Here is a 22,778-nt window from a genome sequence, read left to right on the forward strand (position 1 = left end):
CGGCAGAGGCTCCCGCGCCCCGCTGCAGCCCCGCCTGCTGCCCCGCAAGGGCTCTTCCAAGCCTAAGCCCGTCCGGCAGGAGGCGGAGGGCAGCTGCCAGCCCTTGGGGCTCTCGAGCCCAGCCTCCCTCCGCAGCTTCCCTGCTGCTGGTGGGCTGAGATGGGGCTCCCCCTCCTCCAGGCCAACGCTGCCATGGAAGCCGGACTCCCAAAGCCAGCCGAGGCCAAGTGCCCAAGCGAGAGCCCTGCCTTCCCGGGACTGGAGAGAAGTGCCAGCAGGGCGCCTCCACTCCCGGTCTCTCCTCGGCCCCCGGCCCCCAAAAGGAAGAAGGCCAAGAGCAGCTACCTGCAGCAGCAGCAGCAGCAGCTCACGAAGACGAGCGAGGCTTCAGAGCAGCAGCCCTGGTCATCCCTTGCATCAAAAAAGGGAGGGAGGGAGGGAGGGAGGCAGCATCCCCGCAAAGGAGGGAGGGCGTCCCATGCCTCCCTCCCTCCCTCCCTCCCTCCCAAAGGCCCCTCAGCCCCCTTCCCTTTGACCAAGGTCAGCAAACCTGATCTCTCTTCAGGGAAGGTCTTGACTTTTTCCCTCCTGAGGACCTGCCTCTTTTTCCTAGCAAGGAAAGGGATCCCTTCATCCTGTGAAATGGAGTGCATTCACTAAGCCATCTCAGTTCTGGCTGTTGATCAAACTTAGCTCACATTGACTTGGTAACCATTTTGTTATATAGACTATGTCTTTTGGGTCCACATTTGACCAGTTCTTTTTAAGGAATGGGAATAACTTCTGCTGTACACAAACAACCTGAGCTTAGCCACCAAGTTCAGTTACGCTTCATACACCCAAAGCTATCTACTTTGTTCCTATTTTTCTACAAAGAAAGAAAAAGGACAATTTTAAAATGCCATGCCATGCCATGATCTTTACTGAAGATCAGATTTGGAGAGGGGCCTCGCTTGGCTTTAAGGTGAGCTGGTTTTTAATTTTTGCCTGAGCTTTCGTGGATATAAATCCACTCCTTCAGATGCAATACCAAGTGGTATTAAGGCATATTTATATAGCTGTGGGACTGGGGCAGAATGTCATAGGACCCAGAAAGATGCAAACCATGCCCCTTGCCCTAAGTTCTCAAAGGGCTGGGTGAGGTGACCCAGGACCACCCTTTGGGTTTTTTAAACATTTAGATACAAACCTGATCTGTCCTGTCCATCCCAGAGCAACCTGGGCGCTTCTTCTGAGCCCTGTCCAGGAGCCCAGCAATCCTTCCTGTCACCCCAAAGCCACTTCCACCCCTCGCAGGGAGCCAGCAGCACGGGATGGAGAACAAGGCTGGCCCAACCTCCCCCCCCCCCCTTTTCCAACAATCAGAGCTTGCTGGACTTGGGCCTCTGGCAACATCTGGAGTACATCAGTCCCATGCGCTGTTACAAAACAGGCTGTGCCCGTGACTCCCGCCTCAGGCACAGAGCATACAAGGTGACACTTGCTGCCAAGGCCTCCTGCTGCTGCAGCTGGTCCTCCCTTAGCCTTCCAGGAAAGGGACCAGGAGGACAAGCAATGCCAGACAGCAAGGGTTGGGAACCTCTTTCAACCTGATGGCAAAATCCCCCTCCAGAGGAACGTGGGTGTGATCTTCCCACCAGAACGCAGTGCCATGATTTGTTGTCGCCTTGTGCCTTCACACTAACACAAAGAGAACCTTGGCCAGATCTCTTCAGCTGAAGTTTGCCACCATTGCCTTCTTCTGAGGTCTCCCAGTAGGTTTCCATGGCCAAGCAGGGATTTAAACCGTGGCCTTCTCAGGTCCTAGCCCAGCACTCAAATCACCACCCCACGCTGGCACATGGGTCTAGAAACACCAGCATCTGTTTTAGGCCAACGTGATGCTAAATAGCTAAGCCTTGGGGGCATTTTCAACCTTTGGCAGAACAGGGGGAAATCCCATTCGATGGATGGACCCATTGACACTACGGTGCCATGGCAGAGCGAGTGCACCCCCCAGGTTTCCCCAAAGGGCCAGATCTAGGAAATGGCATTTGAGGCCCCAACACAAAATCCTTCCCCTTTCCTGTTGCAGTGGCTTGCACACCGCCCCTGTGAAGCAGGGCTGTTTCCTTCCCCTCTTTTGTGGACAAAGGAAGGTACCAAGACTGAAACTAAGAAATACTTGGGAGCCTTCTTCTCATGCGCAGGCGGCCAGCTCTTCTGGCCAGCCTCCCTCACCCCAAACACCTTCCAGTTAAAACAAATGTGCTCACACGAAGGATAGTTGAACATTACCTCAACCAGAGCGGATTTTGGGAGGGGAAAAGATGCACTGGCTGCTCTTTTCCCCCCTGCTCTCCCAGCCCCTCCCCCCCCCGCAGAATACAGGAATGGGGCAGGCAATGGGCTCCTTTCCTGGCCAGATCCAGGCCCCTTGGTCGCTTGGGGGGTGTCCAAACACCAGGAGGTCAGCATCTGCAGCATCTGGAGGTCAGCCTCTGAAAAGGGTGTGAGAGCAGAAGAGGACAAGGGCACAGCTGCTTTACAAGGAAAGAGAACCAGCGTGGAATCCAGCGTGGGATCTGGCTGCCTTGTAGGCCGCTCTGATGTTTTCCTTCTTTTGGTGTTTTCAAGTTTAGCTGAGATTTCTTGCTCTCTTCCAGCTGGTACTTTCCTGGATTTCAATGGACTTCCTCTCTCACACACACACTGAAGGAGGTGCAGGTTCCTGCATCAGAAGTAGACTGAAATCCAAAAAAGCCCATGCTGAAACCAACAGCTAATCTTAAAAGGAGTTACTAAAGTCTCTTTCATGCACACACAGAGCGACCCTCCCCACTAGCCCACGTCTGCTTGGTTTTCTGCTTGCCCAAACAGCCAGGTGAGGAGAGGCTCCTGTTCACTTTCCATACCCTCCTCCATCTCTGCTTCTAAGATGCAAAACAGCACCGAGGCTCCAAGAGCAAAGCCTCTATCCATGGGGCACAACAGGGCAGAGGTGTTACAAGGCATCTCCAGGAGTCCAGCCCAATGGAAACCTTGGCCCAAGAGTGGGAATGCACAGCAGGGGATTTCTGCAGCACAAGGAGATACATCCACATCCAGGGCTTTGAAAGCAAGAAATGGGAACCAGAGTATTGATCTATCTAGCTCAGTCTCACCTGTGCTGCAAATGCATGAATCATCACTCTTGGATGCCTTGGGCATGGCTCCAGAGAACACCTTTGCCCACGTCAGTCTTGCACACAACAAATCAGAAGTGTGCAACACTCAAACCTCCTTCCCCCACCTAACTGGCGGGCTTGGACCCAGCCCCTGGGCTTTCCGTAAAAACTGACCTGGCTTTAGGGCTGGAGTCCCTGCTGCTCTTGCCAAGATTGATCAATAAGTGCTCTCTGCTGCTTGGCAAAGAGGTCCTTCTCAGCCTTACCTGGAAATGAAAGCTGTTACCTTCTCCAAGCAGAACTGAAGCTGCTCAGCCACGGAGTGATGATGCCCATCTCTGCCAGCACTCAAGCAAGGGGGGAACCCCAAAAATCTCCTTGAATCAACCCTCCTCTCTCCAAACACGCTACCTATGGGGTAACCACTCTGCTTTCTTTTGGCCTCATCTCCATATGGTGCTATCCTTCGCTGGCTCCAGAGCACAGGTTGAGAGGCTAGTGACAGACTCATGAGTGCTGACAAATCCCATTTATTTGGCCTGGCAGATGTGCACACCCTCTCCGTCACACAGAGAAGCCCGGTGGCAGCTGCCCAGCTAGGCCTTGTCCAGCCCCAGTCCTGGCATTCATTCAGTGAATCAAGCAAAGGGACAACCTATGAGGGCTCCCTCTTCTGCCCTGACAGATCCAGGCTGCCCTTTCTATGGAGCCCTCCAGCCACCCTGCCTTTCTTTCACTGCAAGGATGGAGTGCTTTTCAAAGGAAAGGCCAGTGTTTTCTGCATTCCTACCTCCTGCCCAATTCTGGGCTTATACAGAGGAGATACCATATCTACACTGCAATCACCTGGACACCCAGAACTACCCACCGTAGCCACAAGAGTCAGGCCAAATGTTGCATGTCCACAGTTGAGCAAAGCAGCAGGGATAGCATTGCTGCTCCATGCAGGAATGAAACTCTTTGCCCCCCCCCCCCCCCACCGACCCACAGCTGTCAAGAGGCATTCAGCAAAAGGATCCCGAATTCTCTCTTGTGGGGCAGAGCTGTGCCCACTCTTGTCCTGGCAGCTCTACCTCCCCCATGAAGAAATCCAGCCAGCCTGCCCTCTCAGCCACCGGACAGCTCCATGCCTCTCCTTGCAGAATACTTTTTATTGGGTTCAAGAGCAGGGACTGTGTGTACACTGGAATGTTATAAGGCCTAATGCATTATTTTACAGGGTTACAAAATCACCCCCACCCCAAGTAAATTTAGGAGAGAGAAAAAAAACCTAATTTGATGGTGGAACTACATTTAAACTCAGTTTTAAAAATTAGACAGACAACTCTTGAACACAGCTGGATCAGTAAGTTTCATAGATACTAACCTATGGTACAGAGATATCCCCTGCCCCCAGGGCACTTTGGAAAGAGTCACATCAGCAGCCAGGCGACCCAGGAGAGGCTGGTAACTTCTTTAGCGGGTGGAGGGGGCACAAACGGTCATGTGCTAGGCGCCACTGGCTGCTCCCCTCCCCAGAGCTACAGGCCATTCCTCCAGATGGGCAGCTGCCTCAGCAACAAAGGAAGGGAGGAGCCCTCAGGGGTGATGTCAAGAAGGAGCTGCACAGCACCAACAACTCCTCTGCACCCGCCATCAGGCCAGGCAAGGCTCCTTGGCATCAAGAAAGGGAGTGCCAGCAGCTGGTACTGCTGAGGGGCTAGCTGCCATGTTGGTGCACTGGCCAAAGGGAAGGTGCAGAAAAGAGGAACAGCCACACCACTCTCAGCAGCTTTAAGTGGCCTGCAAGGAGAAGGATCCCCTGGGGATGGTGGGAGAGGAGGGGGAGGGAGAGCCGCTGTGAATGAAAGCACAGGAGGAGTGAGCTTAAAGGTGTGGGGAGATGAGGAAGAGGAAGGGGGCCCAGCCAGCTGTGCTAGAGAAGCAAGCAGTCTCTCCCTGCCTGGCTTTGCCCTGGAAAGGTCGGTGGGCAAATGAACAGCTCAGTGTCTCCTGACATGGAAAAGCTGCAGTCCACTTTCCCCAAAGGTTTTAGTCTTGGTTGGTACATCCCAGCAGCAGCAAGGGTTACAGAATCTCATATTTGTCCACGAGGAACGTAGTCTCTGTGGAAAACCTCACAGGGCTGTTCCCATCCACCTGGGTCACTTTAGTAACCTGAGAGGAAAGAGAGAGAGGGAAGGAGGGAGAGTCCAAAGACACCACAAAGGGCAGTTGGGAAACAGCTGTGCTCACCCTCCCAGCTGGCAAACACTAGACTCCTGTAAACACCAGAGGTAGTTTGAGGAAGGGTCCTGCTAGTAAGGAGGAGGGCAATCTTGCTGTGGTGAAGAATCCTCACCAAGATAAGCAGGGACCTTGAAAAGATACCCTCAGCAGAACAGGATCCACCCCCGGTTAAAACAAGTCATGCCTCAACAAGGGCTTGCTCATTCCAAGGCCAGGCATGGAATGGGAGAGGAGATATAGAGAGAGAACCTGCCAGGCACTGGGCTGCTACTGAAGGTGCTTTTTAGAAGATGCCACAGCAATTGCCCCAAAGAGTAGGACTGTGAACCCTGCCCACGTCTGGGCAGATTCCTCTAAGGAAAACAGGCTGCTTCTGGTGAACCATGATGGCAATGCTGGCCTCGGTCCTCCCTAACTGGGCTGGGAGGCCCATGCCCGACACACTCTTGGCCCAGCAGCTCACCTGGATGTTGCAGTAATTCTTCTTGGAGACGAAGGAGACATGAACGGGGAAGAAGTCATTGGGCTGCCCAGCAATACTGAATTCCAGGCTGCCACTCTTGGTTTTGGCATCGATCACAGGCAAGCACCACTCGAGGGTGTTCCTCCGGCTGTCATGGCGATACTCCCCATCAATCTCCCCGATCACAGGAGCGCCCACCCCAGGCCTAGGTGAAAAGGCAACAAATCAGCACAGATTCCTCCCATACGCCCGCCCCCCTCTCTCTCACACACACACAGACTCACACAGTGCCTGCTGTATTTGAGCTAAACCTTTAACATACATCTCAGGAGACAGGACTACTACTCACGGCAGAGAGATGGTGATCACCACATCATTCAGTTCCAGGCTCTCGTCCTGCAGCTCATACTCAATGTTGACGTCACAACCACTGCTGCTCTCCGATGGCCAGCAGTTAACTATGGCAAAAGGGGGACCCTGTTAGCAACCCCATGGCTGCAGCCCCACAATGGGCTCCCATCTCTAGAGGTGCGGAAAGGCCTGGCAAAATGGAGGCCTGCAGCAGTCAGAGAGGAGCCAATCACACCTGGCTCTACCACCACTCTGGCTCCCAACTTGGCCTGCGGGTCTTTCCTGCACTCACTTGTCAGCGGGATGAATGATTCCTCTGTTGTCTGCAGCCGCCACTTCAGCACTCCCACATCACTATTTATGGGAAAAGACTTATCTGGGTTCTTCAGGCCTATCAGAGACTCTGCTGTAAAAAGCTTCTTGTCAACATTGGGGTGAGTCTGAAGGGAAAGAGCAGGGGAAGAAATCAGCTGCATATTTTGGGAAGATACTCATTCCTTTGCCCTTCACACAAACCCTGGACTCTCCTTCCTCTGGGCACCAGGGTCAAAACAAGGAGGCTGCCCAAAAGCAGAGGCCTGGATCTTCCCCTAAACCAGACATGCCAATTCCTCTACTGACATTTGGATCACAGGCTGCTGTTAGCAAGGCAGCTCTATTTGTGGACTGTGAGTGAGCAGTGTCTCTCTTCCCCCCCCCCCCCCCGGCCCATTCCAGTAAGAGAGGCTGAGGATGGCGAAGGCAGCTGGGCTCAGCCTTTGGAGGCCAACTGACAGTGTGGCAGAGGCCTGGGACAGGTACCCCTGGGCTATTTACATCCCTCAGTATCTTCATCTAGAATCATAGAATCGTAGAGTTGGAAGAGACCGCAAGGGCCATCCAGTCCAACCCCCTGCCATGCAGGAAATCACAATCAAAGCATCCCCAACAGATGGCCATCCAGCTTCTGCTTAAAGACCTACAAGGAAGGAGACTCCACTATACTCTGAGGAGTTTGTTCCACCTTCGAACAGCCCTTACTGTCAGGAAGTTCCTCCTAATGTTGAGGTGGAATCTTTTCCTGGAGCTTGCATCCATTGTTCCAGGCCCTTGTCTCTGGAGCAGCAGAAAACAAGCTTGATCCCTCCTCAATATGACATCCCTTCAAATATTTAAACAGGGCTATCATATCACCTCTTAACCTTCTCTTCTCCAGGCTAAATATTCCCAGCTCCCTAAGTCGTTCCTCATAGGGCATGGTTTCCAGACCCTTCACCATTTTAGCTGCCCTCCTTTGGACACGCTCCAGTTTCTCAATGTCCTTTTTTAATTGTGGTGCCCAGAACTGGAGATAGTATTCCAGTTCCTGTGCCAACTTCTAGATGTGCCGCTTGCAGATTCTGCCTACCTGGAGCTGCACTCCTTTCTTGTCCTCATTCTCAACATGGATGCGAATCCGGGCAAACTTTTCATCCAGAATCCGCAACATGATCATGCCATGCAGCTCCATGTTCTGAAGGCCACCGTCCCGGCCGCAGGTCAGGGAGATTTTCTCTTCTATTTTCATATGCACACTAGGGAGGGAAGCACCAGGACACAAACAAATAAAGGAATACCTTGAACGTGGCCATTATAATACAATAAGCAATCAGGTAGCCTCCTTTTACATTTTTTAGCTTGTTACTTTTATAGCAAATTGTCATATCCTTGTTAACAAATGTAAAGGGCAGCAATGTAATTATAACCAGTTATAACATATATAACAATATAAACACAATGCATAACTATAAAAATAGTTCACCTATAACTGCAAAGTTCATATAATATTATGCCACCCCTTCTTCTGCAACTATGGTTGTAGAAAATTATTAAAAAGACCTTTAGTCAACGATGTTTCAAAGAATCCAAATCATGGAGATAAGTCCCAGGGGCCCAGCAGCTCCTTCAGTTTCACTGCAGCACAGTATGGCGGGTTATAGACTGCCCATTTGGGGCGGTCTGGACCCGCCCCTTTCCCCGGAGTATCGGGGGTTCAGTGGCTACACCGGCAGCCGCTGAGGCCCCAATCCGCCGCTTTTCGGGCTGTGGGGAAGCAGCAAAACGCCGCTTCCCCGCAGCCTGAAAAGGGGTGTCCTTGGGGCTTCAAGCCCCAAGGACACCCCGCGGCGGCGGGGAGGGGGAGAAAGGGGCCACTTGGCCCCTTTCTCCCTTGCTTCGCTGGGCGCAGCTGTCTGAAGGCTGCACCCACCGAAGCAAAGTGGCGCCGCGGACCAGGAAGGAACTCCGAAACGGAGCTCCTTCCTGGTCCGCAGAAAGGGTGCCCTAGGCGCCCTGCCGCGGATTGAGTACGTCACGTCCGCGCCACCCCGTCTAGAGGCGGGGCGGCCATGACATCCTCACGGTGGCGGCCATATGGAAGGGCCGACGCCGTTTAGTGCGTGACGGGCACGCACTAGGGTTAGGGCGGTGCGGAAGCACTGCCCTTTTGTAATCCTAGTGCGTGCTCGTCACGCACTAAAGTGCCGGTGTGTAACCGGCCTATGCCTTCCTCCCTCTTTTGCAGGCTCTGATCCTTCTTCCCCCCTTGGTCAAAATTAAGCACCAGCCAGTCCCATTCAGGAATTCCTTCTTCCTTCTCCCTAGTCCCTCTGTCCCTAATAACTTGGAAGAACAGTGACCCTAATATCTCATACAAAGTTCCTGCAAATCTCAGTCTACACAGGGACCCCCAGGTCCCCATGTATTGCTACTTGAAAGGCCAAGGACAACTCCCAGGAATGCTGCAAGAGGCCTAGCTCCTGCACCCCAAAAGGAGGTTTAGACTGGATGCTCCAAGTCTAGTAAGTCACCCTGAAACCCAGCTGCAACTACTTAAGGGCTATGTGCTCCTCTGACACAGCAGCACAAGCCACCCTCACCTCTCCATGTTAATGGGTGGAGCAAGAACTGCAGCTGCGTCCGAGGACCGCTTCCCAACAGATGAGGCAATGATGTTTTCTCCTTCAGATTTCAGCTTGTCCACAAAATTGTCCACTTCCTTCCCTTTGGCGCCAAGCTTGAGTGCCTTGTTGGAGCCGGAGGGCCTAACAAACAGGACAAAAGAGAGCCCTTCTGAGTAGGTTCATTGCTGCATGGCAAGGAGCCAAAAAGAGACCACTGTGGTGCTGTGACACCCCCTTCTTCCTAGGTCTTAAAGCAGTCCCACTGAGCAAGAAAGACCCCACCAGGTAAGGAGTTCACATGAAGGAATGTTTGCAGGATGCCCTTCAGCCAAAAGGTACACCATCCATTACTAAGGAAGCACTGTTGGACCACTAACCCAAGAAACCCACTGAAGACAGAGGGCTGGGACACCAATCCAGTGGCAACCCCCCTCCCCCCAATGTTTTACCTCTACTAAGAAACCAGCCCGGCAAAGGCCCCTTTGTACCTGGATGACATTGGAGTCACTTTGGGTTTCTCAGTTTCAATGATGGTTTCTGTAATCATGGCAGCTGTGGTTCCTCCCGACACAGCAGAGTTGCCAAACCCACCAAAGCCCGGTGCTTTTGTGCCCCGACGCTCAGCGTCTCTGCGTGCCTGCTGCAACTCCTTGGCTTTCCGGCGCATTTCAGCTTTGGCCTCACGTTCTTGTGTCTAAATGTGAGATTAAGAGAGGAGATGCTATGCTGATTCTTAACAACCATACCGGGAAGCCATTAACCCATACCAAAGGCACCCTGTGCAGAGGAAAATCTAGCCCAATAAGGCACAGAGGACATTTTTGGTGTACCTCACGGACAGCTCTGAAGACTTTCTCCTCATGAGAGTCCATCTCTGTAAAAGTGCGGATCTGAGCCAGGTTGACGTTCTCTCGGTAGCCAAGCGCAACGATCTCATCAAAGGCAAATATTAGATCAAAACAATGTTCAGAGATCTCACTCTCTTCTAGTGCTCTACAGTATTCAGGGATCTGGAGGGAAACAGAGAAAAAGACAGTTGGACATCCGTTTTTGTGGGGGATCCATTTTGGAACCCCCCTCTCATGAAAATGGAGACTCGCCAATATTCAAGCTCCATAGGCTTGAATGAGGTGCATGTCCACGAGCGCACACGTGAGGCATGCCACATTAAAATTAATGGGGGTTGCCTCTCTGAATATTCAAGACTGCGGATCTCAAGGCCACAAAAACAGACTGTATTCCGCTTTTTAGAACTTTATTTTCTACAGAACATTGTAGCGTAATAGCAAATTCAGTTAAATATTTTAAGAAGCATTCAAAAATGCTTGTATTTAATCTCTTTCTATCTAGAATGTTTTTTGTCTTCCACCAAATGCGCAGCTTCTGGAGGGCTGCACAAGGGGCAGTCAGGGAGGGTGGGGACACCCCCCCCCCCAATAGCCAGGCCAATTGAATTAAGCCTGGCAACCAACAGGTTGACAGACCTCACAGCCACACTGCCCAAGCTATAAATACAGTCGACCCTCCTTGTCTTTGGATTTTTTATCCACGGAATCAAGCATCCATGGCTTGAAAATATTCAAAAAAAAGTAGAAACTGCAACTAGAAAACCTTAATTTTGCCATTTTATATAAAGGACACCATTTTGCTATGCCATTGCATTTAATGGGACTTGAGCATCCATGGATTTTATTATCTGAGGTGGTGGTGGTCTTGGAAGCAAACTGCAGCAGATAACAAGGGACCACTATATATACGCATAAGAGAAATTTTACATAAACTAAACAGAAATTGCTATAAATACAAACAAACTGTTTTGCTTTAACACTATTAAAGCATATCCAACCCACAACAGTTTCTTAAATTCTGGCATCCTCTCAAAGCCACAATTTTTGTCGCTCTGCATTTTCCATTCTCCTCTCTGAGTCTCGCTAGAACAGGGCTAGGCAATCTTTTTGAGCTAGGAGCCAGGTTGTTGTCCCTCAGACAACTGGGGGGGCCGAAGCCAAAAAATAAATAATTAAATAATTTTTAAAAAATTTAAACAAATAAATAAAAAATAAAAATTAATTCCTACATACACTGCACACATCATATTTTGAAGTAAAAAACAAAATGGGAACATATACAATACAGGCCCGGTGCGGCCACTGGAGCCCTGCTGGAGGGCTCTGGCGATCGCAACGGGCCTCCTACAGGCCCACCGCTGTGTTCTAAAATGGCGGCAAAGTCTTACACGACCTTTCCCGTCCTGCCCCGTGACAGGAAAGGTCACGTGAGACTTCGGCCGCCATTTTATAACACAAAATGGCGCCCGGAGCGGCGCAGAAGCTGTGGTGGGGTCGTAGGGTTGCCATAAATCAGGACCCCCAAACCGGGACAAACCTAGGACAAAATTTTCAAGTGGAGGACACTTTTTAAAATGGAAGACACGTGAAAAAATTTGCTGATTTTTTAAAAAAATGTTAATATAAATGGAGCTAACCCAACTGCCCCTCCCCCTGAACCCTATTTTGGAACCATCCAAGGCCTGCTGTGACGAGTTTAATAACTTCTTAGCGGACAAAATCTCTCGGATAAGAACTGATCTCGACGCCGGTATTAGTTCAGAATCTAGAGTAGAGGTATCCAGAGCTTCCGTGGACTTGGTTAAACTGGATCACTTTGAGTCTGTAAGTACCAAGGATGTGGACAAGATTCTTCGAAGTGTTAGGAGGACGACTTGCTCTCTCGATCCCTGTCCTTCACGGTTGACAGCTCAAGGGGGAACGGTTGTAACAAATATGTTGCACCGTATTATTAATTCATCTTTCAGGGATGAGCAGTTTCCATCTACTCTGAAGATGGCCATTGTAAAACCTTTGTTGAAAAAGCCCTCCCTTGACCCCCTAATTCGGAATAATTATCGGCCTGTCTCGCTGCTGCCCTTTCTAGGAAAGGTGATCGAGAGGGCAGTTGCCCTTCAGCTTCAGGGGATCTTGGATGAAACGGATTATCTGGACCCATTTCAAACCGGCTTTCGGGCGGGCTATGGAGTTGAGGCTGCCATGGTCGCCTTAGTTGATGATCTCTGTCTGGGCATGGACAGGGGGAGCGTGTCCGTTAGTGCTCTTGGACATCTCAGCGGCCTTCGATACCATCGACCATGGTATCCTTCTGGATCGCCTGAGGGAGTTGGGTATCGGAGGCTCTGCTTTGCAGTGGTTCCGTTCCTACCTCTCGGGTAGATTCCAGATGGTGGAGCTGGAGGACTGTCGCTCCGATAGGAGGGCCCTTACATCTGGGGTCCCTGAGGGAGTGATTTTGTCCCCCATGCTATTTAACATTTACATGAAGCCGCTGAGAGAGATCATCCGGAGACACGGGGCGCGGTGTTATCAGTATGCTGATGACACCCAAATATGTTTCTCTGTGTCTCCGACTGATGCAGTGACTAAGGATGGCATCTCTCCTCTAAATGCTTGCTTGGAGTCGGTAATGGGCTGGATGAGGGAAAACAGACTCAGCCTGAATCCAGAGAAAACGGAAATACTGGTGATAGGCTCTCCTGGCCCGGGTAAGGAAATTTTTCCACCTGTCCTGAATGGGGTCACGCTCCCTGTGAAGGACTCTGTTCACAGTCTGGGGGTGCTCCTGGACTCGTCGCTTCACCTTAGTTCCCAGGTGGATGCGACGGTCAGAAGCACTTGTTATCAGCTTTGGCTGATACGCCAGATGCGTCCCTTCCTGGGCCAGGGGGACCTTGAAACTGTGGTACATGCTCTGGTAACCTCTCGATTGGATTTCTGTAATGCGCTTTACATGGGGCAACCCTTGTACCAAACCCGGAAGCTTCAATTAGTGCAGAATATGGCTGCTAGGCTGGTTACTGGATGTTCCAGGGCCAGCCATATAACACCAGTCCTGAAAGATCTTCATTGGCTGCCTATTCGCTTCCGGGCCGAATACAAGGTGTTGGTTATTACCTATAAAGCCCTAAATGGCTTGGGCCCAGAGTACTTGAAGGACCGCCTCTCCCCATACAATCCGCCCCACACTCTCAGATCGAGTGGGAAACATCTTTTAAGAGTTCCAGATGCTCGGATTAATTCATCTTGGAGGGCATTTTCAGTTTCGGCCCCTCAGCTCTGGAACTCTCTCCTCCATGAGCTCCGTACAGTTACCACCCTTGATGGTTTCAAGAGGAACCTGAAGACCTTTTTATTCTGCCAGGCTTTTCCCCCATGAGCCTGTTGGTATTCTTCTTTTTCCCCTGGCAATGTAATTGGTGGAATCCATCTACAGCCATTTGTATGGGGTTGTTTTGCATGTTTTTAACTGTTAACTGCCTTATTGTTTTATTGTAATATGATATTGTGTATGTTGGGGTATTGGGTTTGTTGTTCTTATTGTTCTATTTACTTGTACACCGCTGTGATCTTAGGAATAGCGGTATAGAAATAAATTATATTATTATTATGTTTCTGAGGCTTCTATAGACAATTGCCCCCTCTTGCCCGCCGCTTACCCCCCCTTGCCCACCGCCAAAGGCCCCGCCGCATGTGCGAGAGGCCTAAAGTCCCGGGATTGGGGGGGAGCCGGGCCAGGCAGGGGCCCCTCAAAAGCGGGATTGTCCCGGGGGCTGCCAGGATAGGGGCGGCAATCTGCGGCAGCACCGGGCTGGGGCCAGTCTCAAGGCCTCTGCGGGCCACAGTTTGCCAACCCCTGCACTAGAACAACTGGTGCAACTGAATGAAAGGGAACATTTCTTCCAATGACAGATAAAATAAAAGCTGTATTAAATCTGTCTCTGCGCCACTTCCCTGCCAAGTCCCATGAGCCCCAGCTATATCAATGTCAGCCAGAGCTCACTGACTGGAAGATCACTTCCAAGGACTGCTGCAAGTCAAGGAAGTGTCCCCCATAGTGCCCCAGGTATGTGCCAGCCCTTCATCTCCCTGCCATGTGAATTGGCTGAACTGGCCAACATATTGAAAGGAGCGGAGAGGCCAGGGCTGGGGTCCCCAGAGGGCCTCTGCTCCATCTTGCCAGAGAGCCCAGGAGGATCATTTTGCGAGTGCCCTCACCACTCGGGAGAAGAGCCGGAGGGTCTCCAGGTCCTCCAGGATGTTGCTGTTCTTGGTGGTGATGAGCACCATGTACAGCTTCTCCATGGGCTGGTAGACGTAGCGCACGCTCTCCGTCTCCACGAAGGTGTGCTGCTTCCCGGTGTTCATCAGTTTGGGGAAGGCCGCCAGCAGTCCCTCAATGCGGGTCCGGGTCATCTCCACAAACTGCCGCGAGACGATGGCCTTCCCGGCCTTGGTGCAGACGGCGGCCGCCAGGAGCACCTGGAACGAGAACAGAGGAAGAGAGAGGGGCCTGGGTCTGATACACGTCATCCTTCCAGAGACACGTGACAAAGTCCTCCTCAGGGCCCACACTCGCTGTTTGTAAGGCTGCATCCACATTGGAGAGATAACAACCCAGTTTGGCAACGCTTTCACTCTTTGTCTGGCTCAGGGCTATGGAATTCTGGGAGTATGCTCTGGGCCCGCAACAAACTCCAACTCCCAGAATTCCATACCCCTGAGCCAGACAAAGAGTGAAAGCGTTGCCAAACAGGGTTATTATCTCTGCAGTGTGGACGCAGCCTTAAGAGGCCTAATGCAGCACCAACCGCGGCGAGAGGGCCACCAGGGAAAGGAGTACCGCAGACGGAGCTCTTTGCCTCGAGGCCCAGGAGAGAGGGAAGGAAGGGAAGGCGCCCGGTGGCGACTGACCATGACTGCGGCGGTGTCTCCTGCTCCTCCGCTCGGGCTCCCGCTGCCTTCCGAGGCTTCTACCACACAAGATGGCTGCCCCGAGCCACGTCTCCCAGGCGGAAGTGGCGTCACCACGCTCCCTCGCTCTCGCACTGCCAGCGGGACCCCGCCCCCTCCTCGGAGCAAGCCCCGCCCCCGCCCGCCCTGTGCTTCCGCGTTCCCACCGCCAGAGGGCGCCGCTCTCCTTCCTCCCCGTCCGCTCTAGCCTTTCGGGAAAAACATAGAGGCGTTGCCATGGCGACGGAGCGGCCTAGTCCTGTCCGTGGCACCTGACTGAGCCATGCCCGCAGTGCCTCCGCCTCCGCAGCCGCCCGAGGCCTCGCTACAGGTAAGAGGAGCAGGAGGCGGCGAAGGAAGCGCGGGGCCTGGGCTGCGGAGGGTCCCGGCGAGGCCCCGCTCTTCCCTTGCCGTGCCTGTGTCTGTCGTTGCTCCGCAGACGCGCCTGGTGGAGAACCAGCCCTACGACGAGAGCCTGGAGGTGAACGAGGCCGAGGACGTGGCCAGCCTCTACGCGCCCAGCCCCCGGCAGCCAGGTGGGGCCTAAGCGGAACGAGGCCGGGAACAGGGGCTCTTGCCTATCCGCCCCTCTGCCGCCGGCCTCACTCTCTCGCCTTCCCCGCTGCAGGAGCCAGACCCGCCGCCCGAGGCGCCCGCAAAGGCCTGGCCCAGGACAACAGCAGCGAGGAGGAGGAAGAGGAGGACGAAGTGGAGCAGATGCTCAAGGTCTTCCCCCATCGAGGGGCTTTGAGTGGCACTGGTCGGACCCCGAAGCAGAGGCCCCTCACAGCCCCCCCCCTCTCTCTCTGTTCCCATAGGAGAAGAAGGGGCCCCCGCTGGGCTCCCAGCGGAGGTTTAGCGGGAACGAAGTGGAGGACGAGGACTCCTCCGAAACGGACTCCGAGGACGACGAGGATGAGCACGGAGGGCCCCTGGAGGGGTAGGGGCCTGGAGGGAGAGTGAGGGCCACGGGTGCCCTGGGCAGCACCAAGGCCCCTGAAGCACTCCCCAAGCGGTTCCCAATGGCTCAGGCAATTGCCCCGAAGTGGCTGGCCAGGAAGGGTACCAGGCTGAGCAGACCTGGGACCCAACCCACGCCCTTGTGGCTGCAAATGGCTGCAGGACCGGCACTGGACCACCAGAGCGGCCTCTAAGGCCAGGGATAGGGAGACTCCAGCGCTCTTGCACTGCTGCTCCCATTGCCCTTCGCACCGTGTCTGCAACCAGGAGCTGATAGGAGATGCAGCCTCGGCATCCCTGGAAGGCAGACTTACTCCCCCACCCACAAGAACAGCACCAGCAGTCCCCTCCCTGCTCCCCGAGAATAAAAGGGTTTCTGTACCACTTTCAGACACTCATCATTCAGAGAAATTCCTGTTTTCTGTGGAAGAAGCCCTTTTTGTGCATAGGAGACGGCACAGGAGAGTGCTGGCTTTTGTGCGGGCCCTGCCTCCAAACACAGAGGCCGCATTGCCTCCTGCCCTGGCTCATTTGTGGCCAGTTCTTTCCACAGGGCATACAATCAGGCGGATTATGACTACCTGCCCGTCTCCCTGGAGGTGAAAGAGCTTTTCCAGTACATCCGGAGGTAAGGGCTCAAGTGGGCCGTTCCAGTTGTTCCACAGGTAGGTGTGCCTCTTCTGGGGAGTCTGCTTACTGCATCTGCCCCTCAGGTATTCTCCACAAATGATTGACCTGGAGCACAAGCTGAAGCTTTTCATTCCAGACCTGGTTCCTGCTGTTGGAGACATTGATGCTTTTATAAAGGTATGTATAGTGTTCCTTCTGACACTCCTTACACAGAGTATTGTCTGGGGCAACACTGTGGAGGGTTTGCCTCTGACCCTGGTCTTGCCACTTTGCAGCATCCCAGGTACCATGGCAGGCACAGCCATGCTGTATTTGGATGGTCCATGAGCCATCATTTTGCATAGCACCATGCTTTGTAGCAGACTCTCTTGACCAGGGGAAAGAATGGAAGTTGATGGCCCATCAGGGGGCCTTGGATTGTTTCTTTCAGGTCCCACGCCTGGATGGGAAACCAGATAACCTTGGGCTGTTGGTGCTGGATGAGCCCTCCATAAAGCAGTCTGATCCCACAGTGCTTTCCCTCTGGCTGACAGAAAACTCCAAGCAGCACAATGTGGCCGTAAGCCAGGGAGGGAGGAAGCTGCTCTCAGAGACAGAAAGGGAAAAGGAGTACTTGGCTCTTGGTCCCAAGTGACCCCCTAGAGCCATGGCATTCTGTTTCTAGCAGCAGATTAAAGTGAAGAGCCTGGAGAACGCCGAGAAAAAACCCAAAGCCATTGACAACTGGATTGAGAGCATCACTGAGCTGCACCGCTGCAAGCCCCCTGCCACCGTCCACTATGCCAGGTGGGACTCCCTGAAAGGGCCAGACCCAAGTTGGAGTGGGGGCAAGGGCAGATGCCTGGGGCTTGGCATGAGTGCTCCCACAGGGGCGCTTCATTTCAACCCTCTTCTCAGGCTGCTGCTCTATGCTTTTCCCTTTCAGGCCTATGCCTGACACTGAGACCCACATGCAGGAGTGGCCCCCTGAATTTGAAGAGCTGCTGGGAAAGGTAGGGGCACACAGACTCTGCTTTCAGCTGCCCCCCTCCTGCCCCTTGCGGAGGCTTGATTTCCTGCTAGCATCTTCCTGTGGGAGGCACATTGGCATATAAGCCAGTGGATCTGCTGGGTGTCCCTGAGCTTCCATTTTCTGCCCTTCAGGTGAGCCTCCCCACTACAGATGTTGATTGTAGCCTTGCTGAATACACAGCCATGATCTGTGGTGAGTATTCAAAGCAGGCCTTTCCTTTCCTGGCTCTGTATTGGTCTGAACACCAAACCATCTCTGGATGTGGGTGTCTATAGGTTTATCAACTGGACAGACCACCAAAGAACATTTAGATCCTGGCTGGCAAGCACCAGGCGCAATGTCTCCAGTTGCCAGATGGTGCAGCTGGCTAGCTAATCTTTTGTTTGACCCAGACTCAAATGTTCCTCTTGGGTGGGTGGGGATCTTTTCCTCAGCTGTTCTGGACAATCCTGTTTACAAGAGCCGCATCCAGTCTCTGCATACTCTCTTCTCACTCTACTCTGAATTCAAGAATTCACAGGTAGGTGGGACAGTGCTCTCAGAAGCTGCTGCTCTGGCTCTGGGGAAACAAAGGGGTTTGGGGAAAAGGGGGCTGCCTGCAGTTGCCATCCATTCATGAGCCTGAACAGTGGGGCCCCATCCAGGCAGAAGGGGCTGCGAAGGTATGAGCTTACACATTGGTCTCCTCTCTCGCTTTTTCTGTAGCACTTCAAGGCCCTGGCTGAAGGCAAGAAGGTCGCAAGTCCTCCTTCCAATCCCCCATCCCAGGCTGGAGAGTCAGACATCCTGAACTTCACTTGAGCTGCCCACTGGCCTCTGGAAGGAGTCATTTGAAGAGAAGAACATAGGGTCTTGTTTGCAAGCATCTGGTTGTGGAAGGCTAGAAGAAACTGTTAACATGATGGACACCAACAAAACACAGCAGCCCCAGGATAACAGTGGAAGGGTGGGTTTAAATAGGGATCCAGTTTGAACGCTCTGTCCCCCTGGGTTTGGTACCAGAAGATGTTCAGCATCTCACATACTTTGTACAGCCTTTGAGAAAGAGTTGTTTCAGTAAAGTTTTGCTCTTGGTATTACTTTGTTCCTGAAAGAGAACTGGGAGGGAGGGAGGGACTGCACTTTGGTTTGTGAGTTCCAGAGCCATTAATCCAAACCCAGCATTGTTCTGCTGAAGGGCCATGGGTATGCCCTTAAGCACAATAAACTCTCCCCCCCCCCCCCTTGAAGATACAAGGGTTGCATTAGTCACCTGGTACATCACCCCTCAAGCAGCTTTGCCCAGCCTGCCTGTGGAGACACGAACAGACTGCACCCCTATAATTTATTTACTGTTAAGCACGAACAGTATTAGACACTTTATTTCAAACTTGGTTCTCACTACTGGCCCTGTATGAAGGGGGTACCTAGCCTCTCCCACAGCAGTCCAGGATGTGTATATAAGCAAAGGGACAGCCCTTGGGCTCAGCCCTTAATGTGCAAAAGTGCAGAAGCAGCAAAGCCAACATGCTTCAGAAGGGCAGCAGTACAGAGCAGGCCTGTGGGTGGGAAGGAAGAGTAAGGATCTACATGCAGATAGAGCCTCCCTGGAGCGGAAAGAATGGCCATGCTGAGGGGAGAAGCAGGGCCACGAAAGAGTGTGTGCGTGTAGTGCTGGTGGTTTGGCTCTTGCAGCATTCAGCAGTGCTGGACGGAGGGGGGGGCATTCCTCAGCTCCTCGTGCATAGGAGCCCTACATCTCAGACCAGGCTTCCTGGAGCCACCGGTAGCCGCTCCGCTGCCTTGTGCAGTATTTTACTCCAGAGAAATGAGGGCAGGTGTCCCATCGCTGTCTGTTCCTGCAGGCCCCTTCTAAGGTCTTTGCACCCACTAGCAGGGACAGGAGTCACAGCCAGATCTCGTCGCTACTCATACTGGAGGCCTGGTAGATATATCCAACCATCGGGAAGTGGCCAAGACCTGTCAAGCATGGGAAAGAGCATGTGTGTCAGCACAAAGCCGCCGCAAGCCCTGGGGTCCCCATGGCAGGTCAGGCCAGTTCTGTCCCATTCCTACAAGCTGGATGTGGCACTCCTGTCCAAAAGCCCTTCTCCCACAGAGAGGCCTCAAGAGCCTGGCATCCAGAGGCATAGTCCTTCCTCTGCATGACAAGCTTCAGGACTTCTCAGGAGTGCATCAGTCCCTACTTTTAAAGACATCTCAACTCCATATGGCCAAACCAATTTCCTTCTCTGACCCTGCATTCTGGCAGCATTCAGTTCTGCAGATGCCCTCCTGTAAGAAGGCCCCAAATGAGTCCCCATTTGGCCTGCTTTTCCTGACCCAGCCTGGCTTTTCCAACTTGCCAAGCCCCAAGGAAGTGCAAAGGTGGTGGCAGTGATGGTGATGGTGGGGATCCCCCATTCCCATGGCCCCCCATGCGCCAACCTCGCTCTACAAGGACCAGGTGGTTCTCTGGCTCTGAGAGGGCCCTCTCCTCTTCCTCCTCCACTGGCGCATTGCCTGCTGCCTTCTCCTGGCCTGTGGGGAGAAAGAGATGGGGGTAGGCAGTGGTCTGCATCCCTCCATGGCTGCCCCAGAGGAGAGCCTCACCTGTTGCCTCAGCGCTGAAACTGTTGAGCAGCAGGTCGGCTGGCAAGGAGGTGTTTGCCCTTGGCATCTGAGGCTTCAGACGGCTGGGGTCCCTGTGGGGAGGGAGGGCAGAGGCAGCTGCTGAGAGGGGCTGGCAAAGGTATCCCCTTGGTCAGGTCAAGCCGGGACCAGGTCCCCTCAGAGGGCGAGGTGACCCTGACTCTGCTGGGAGGCCCCTAGGGCTCAGCCTTGCCTTGTGCCAAGCGACCCCCAGGAAGAGCCTTCTTCCCTCCCCAACTTAGTCCCCCCCAGCCTTGGAAGGTTACCTGGGAGGCAGTGGCACCAGGAAGGGAGGTCCTGGAGCGAGGAGAGAAGGAGAAGAGGGGAGCCATCAGGCCACCAGGGGGGCGGCCTTGGCCCTCCAGCCCTTTGGCCCCAAACTCACCTGCGGCAGCGGCCTTGGCCTCCTTGGCCCTCCTCCTCCTCTGGCAGAGCAGGCAGCCAAGCAGGGAGCCCAGGCAGAGGAAGGCCCCCAGGGCCCCGGCGCACCCCAGCACCAGCACCACCAGGGGCAGCTCCACACGGGCGGCCAGCAGACCTGCGGGCCAGAAGGGTGGGTGGCAGGCTGGGAGGAGGGCTGGGTGGCAGGCCAGGTGGCACACTAGTGCCAGCCCCACCGAGTGCCAGGGCCCCCCAAGTGCCAGCCCACCAGTGCCATGGCCCCTGAGTGCCAGCCCCCCCGAGTGCCAGTGCCCTCCAAGTGCCAGGGCCCCTGAGTGCCAGCCCCCCCCGTGCCAGGGCTTCCCGAGTTCCAGCCCTCCTGAGTGCCAGGGCACCCAGTGCCAGGGTCCCCGAGTGCCAGGGCCCTCCAAGTGCCAGCCCCCCAGTGCCAGACCCCCTTGAGTGCCAGCCCCCCCCCCCGTGCCAGGGTCCCCGAGTGCCAGCCCCCCCAGTGCCAGCCTGTTGCAAAATCATTGCATTTTCTCTCCCCCTCCTCAGATAGATAGGATTTTCCTACATGCATCTCTACTGTCTTCTATCTCTATTTGCATGCCATTTGGTCCTACTAAATTACAGGGGCAATAAATACCTTTGTAAGTTGGTAAACAGATCATGTGATCTAAGTAACTTCCTTAGGAAGTTCTCTCTCACACAACAGATCTCTCCTACCTTCCCTTAGGTCTCTCCATCATCAGGCTCTCTCAACTTTCCTCAGAAAGATGGTGAGATACAAACTTCTTCTTTTACCTGAACTATTCATTAGATAGGTTAGGATGTAGCTTCCATGTATATGTAGATTTAAGCCATTAGTAAAGTTTTGTTTTTTAAACTACAAGCTATTTGTGTCAGCCTCAGTTCTTACAGAAGCATCTTAAGCCAAAAGACCGTTTCTGCTGCTCTGCTGATTCTAAAGCAAGACCCTCACAGGCTTGGCTTTGATAGTTTTAATATTTTTGTTTGCTTACCAAGGGCTGAAGCCTTAGGAAACTTGAATTCCCCTACACAGCCCCCCACCCCCGAGTGCCAGGGCCCTTCAAGCGCCAGGGCCCGAGTGCCAGCCCCCAGTGCCAGGTCCGGGCCTCACCTGAGAGCGGGAGGGAGGCGTTGGGGGCGTGGGCCTGGTGGCCCCGGAGGGAGAGCTGGAGCTGGAGGCGGAGGGCTTGTTCAGGGGGCCAGGGGTAGGTCTTGGCGTCGAGGAGGAGGAAGCGGGAGGCGGAGGTAGAGGCGGCGTTGCCCAGCAGCAGGGGCCTGCCCTCGGGGTCCATCCAGGTGATCCGGGCCGCCGGGTGGGCCTCCACCAGCACCGCCAGCGCCAGCGCCCCCGAGCCGTCGCCCTCCTCCTGCTCTTCCTCGCGCGGGGCCTCCGTTTGGAGCAGCTCCGGCTGAACTGCGAGGGCGAGAGGGAGCGGGCTCAGCAGCAGAGCCACGGAGCGCCCAGGGAGGGAGCCAAGGCAGGCAGGGTCCCTTGGCCTCCCGGAGCCCCAGCCCGGCCCACAGGGAGCTCCAGGCCCCGCGGCTCACAGTGGACCTCCAGCAGGACCGAGGCCTCGGCGGCGGCGGCGGCTTCATCGGAGGCCTCTGGGTCGGAGGCGGCGGCGGAGCAGTTGCGCAGAGTGCGCTCCAGGAGCCCGGGCCTCAGCGCCAGGCGCAGCCGCCTTCCTCCTCCTCCGTCTTCTCCGTCCAGGAACCAAGCCAAGGAGGGCGCCGGCGCCACGCAGGAGATGGCCGGGCCCTCGGGGGCTGCGGCGGGGGGCTGCGGCAGGGCTCCTGCGTCGGAGCGGAGGCAGAGAGAGAGAGAGAGAGCGGCTCAGTTCTCCGCCGGTCGGAGAGACCCGCCGGCCCCGCCCGGCCTTCTCCTCACCTGGGGCAGCCCCCAACAACCGAGGCAGCAGCAGCGCCAGAAGGAGGCCAGGCGGAGCGGCAGGAGTGGGGTCTGACCCCGGGGCCATCGCGCGCCTTTCTCCGCCGGCGGCGGCGGCGGCGGCAGCAGCAGGGACCTTGCCGCAGCCCCCGGGGACACCGACAGAGCAGCAGGAGCAGGAGCAGGAGCAGGCGGCGCTGCGGGCCCGGCGTCCGTCCCCCGCCCTCGGCTGCCCGCAGCGGCCGCAGCCCGACCGAGGAGGAGGAGGAGCCGCAGGGCGGAGGCGGAGGGGTCAGGGACCTGGCTCCGGTGCCCTTTCCTTCCGTCGGGGC

At 54.5% G+C, this 22,778-nt stretch overlaps 3 protein-coding genes across 8 annotated transcripts; 1 reads left to right on the forward strand and 2 right to left on the reverse strand.

Moving 5' to 3' along the window:
• Window positions 1–4,277: 4,277 nt before the first annotated feature.
• LOC149307054 (coatomer subunit delta) lies at window positions 4,278–14,962 on the reverse strand. Its single transcript, XM_089537879.1, has 10 exons — window positions 14,873–14,962; window positions 14,177–14,440; window positions 9,941–10,120; window positions 9,599–9,804; window positions 9,087–9,251; window positions 7,577–7,742; window positions 6,482–6,629; window positions 6,188–6,296; window positions 5,839–6,043; window positions 4,278–5,303 (listed from the first exon to the last, which is right to left on the reverse strand). Exons 1-10 carry the CDS (start codon window positions 14,873–14,875, stop codon window positions 5,214–5,216), a joined length of 1,536 nt encoding a protein of 511 aa, XP_089394005.1. The 5' UTR covers window positions 14,876–14,962; the 3' UTR covers window positions 4,278–5,213.
• A 137-nt stretch (window positions 14,963–15,099) lies between these two features.
• LOC149307055 (intraflagellar transport protein 46 homolog) lies at window positions 15,100–18,589 on the forward strand. Of its 4 annotated transcripts, none has more exons than XM_089537891.1 (12): window positions 15,100–15,242; window positions 15,351–15,447; window positions 15,540–15,637; window positions 15,730–15,851; window positions 16,413–16,499; window positions 16,585–16,678; window positions 16,908–17,060; window positions 17,166–17,287; window positions 17,427–17,493; window positions 17,645–17,705; window positions 17,948–18,033; window positions 18,219–18,589. In XM_089537891.1, exons 1-12 carry the CDS (start codon window positions 15,195–15,197, stop codon window positions 18,312–18,314), a joined length of 1,131 nt encoding a protein of 376 aa, XP_089394017.1. In that variant the 5' UTR covers window positions 15,100–15,194; the 3' UTR covers window positions 18,315–18,589. The 4 variants fall into 4 exon arrangements, with proteins under 4 accessions (XP_089394017.1, XP_089394018.1, XP_089394019.1 ...); XM_089537892.1 differs by having other exon boundaries at window positions 17,169–17,287; XM_089537893.1 differs by having other exon boundaries at window positions 15,101–15,242; window positions 16,425–16,499; window positions 16,932–17,060.
• Window positions 18,590–18,856: 267 nt separating this feature from the next.
• TMEM25 (transmembrane protein 25) lies at window positions 18,857–22,602 on the reverse strand. 3 transcript variants are annotated; one of them, XM_089537895.1, is made up of 8 exons: window positions 22,447–22,602; window positions 22,107–22,352; window positions 21,670–21,972; window positions 20,530–20,682; window positions 20,411–20,441; window positions 20,106–20,197; window positions 19,941–20,033; window positions 18,857–19,472 (listed from the first exon to the last, which is right to left on the reverse strand). In XM_089537895.1, the coding sequence occupies exons 1-8, from the start codon at window positions 22,532–22,534 to the stop codon at window positions 19,399–19,401; spliced, it is 1,080 nt and encodes a 359-aa protein (XP_089394021.1). In that variant the 5' UTR covers window positions 22,535–22,602; the 3' UTR covers window positions 18,857–19,398. The 3 variants fall into 3 exon arrangements, with proteins under 3 accessions (XP_089394021.1, XP_089394024.1, XP_089394023.1); XM_089537898.1 differs by lacking the exon at window positions 20,530–20,682; XM_089537897.1 differs by lacking the exon at window positions 19,941–20,033.
• Between the last annotated feature and the right edge of the window lie 176 nt (window positions 22,603–22,778).

Source organism: Sceloporus occidentalis, unplaced genomic scaffold (genome assembly GCF_023333645.1).
Source record: "Sceloporus occidentalis isolate IW3139 unplaced genomic scaffold, rSceOcc1.0.p SCAF_9, whole genome shotgun sequence".
Lineage (NCBI taxonomy): Eukaryota > Metazoa > Chordata > Lepidosauria > Squamata > Phrynosomatidae > Sceloporus > Sceloporus occidentalis.

What these genes read in the sequence shown, in the direction of transcription:
- LOC149307055 (XM_089537891.1), top strand. Translation starts at nt 15,195, where the DNA reads ATGCCCGCAGTGCCTCCGCCTCCGCAGCCGCCCGAGGCCTCGCTACAG. An exon ending in CGCCCGAGGCCTCGCTACAG is followed by an intron (nt 15,243 to 15,350) that starts GTAAGAGGAGCA and finishes GTTGCTCCGCAG; the next exon opens with ACGCGCCTGGTGGAGAACCA. An exon ending in CACGGAGGGCCCCTGGAGGG is followed by an intron (nt 15,852 to 16,412) that starts GTAGGGGCCTGG and finishes ATTTGTGGCCAG; the next exon opens with TTCTTTCCACAGGGCATACA.
- LOC149307054 (XM_089537879.1), bottom strand. An exon ending in AGAAAGGAGTGCAGCTCCAG is followed by an intron (nt 6,630 to 7,576) that starts GTAGGCAGAATC and finishes CTTTCCCTTCAG; the next exon opens with ACTCACCCCAATGTTGACAA. An exon ending in GTGATCACCATCTCTCTGCC is followed by an intron (nt 6,044 to 6,187) that starts GTGAGTAGTAGT and finishes CTTTTCACCTAG; the next exon opens with GCCTGGGGTGGGCGCTCCTG.
- TMEM25 (XM_089537895.1), bottom strand. Translation starts at nt 22,534, where the DNA reads ATGGCCCCGGGGTCAGACCCCACTCCTGCCGCTCCGCCTGGCCTCCTT. An exon ending in GTTGTTGGGGGCTGCCCCAG is followed by an intron (nt 22,353 to 22,446) that starts GTGAGGAGAAGG and finishes GCTCCGACGCAG; the next exon opens with GAGCCCTGCCGCAGCCCCCC. An exon ending in CCTGGTCCTTGTAGAGCGAG is followed by an intron (nt 19,473 to 19,940) that starts GTTGGCGCATGG and finishes CATGCTTGACAG; the next exon opens with GTCTTGGCCACTTCCCGATG.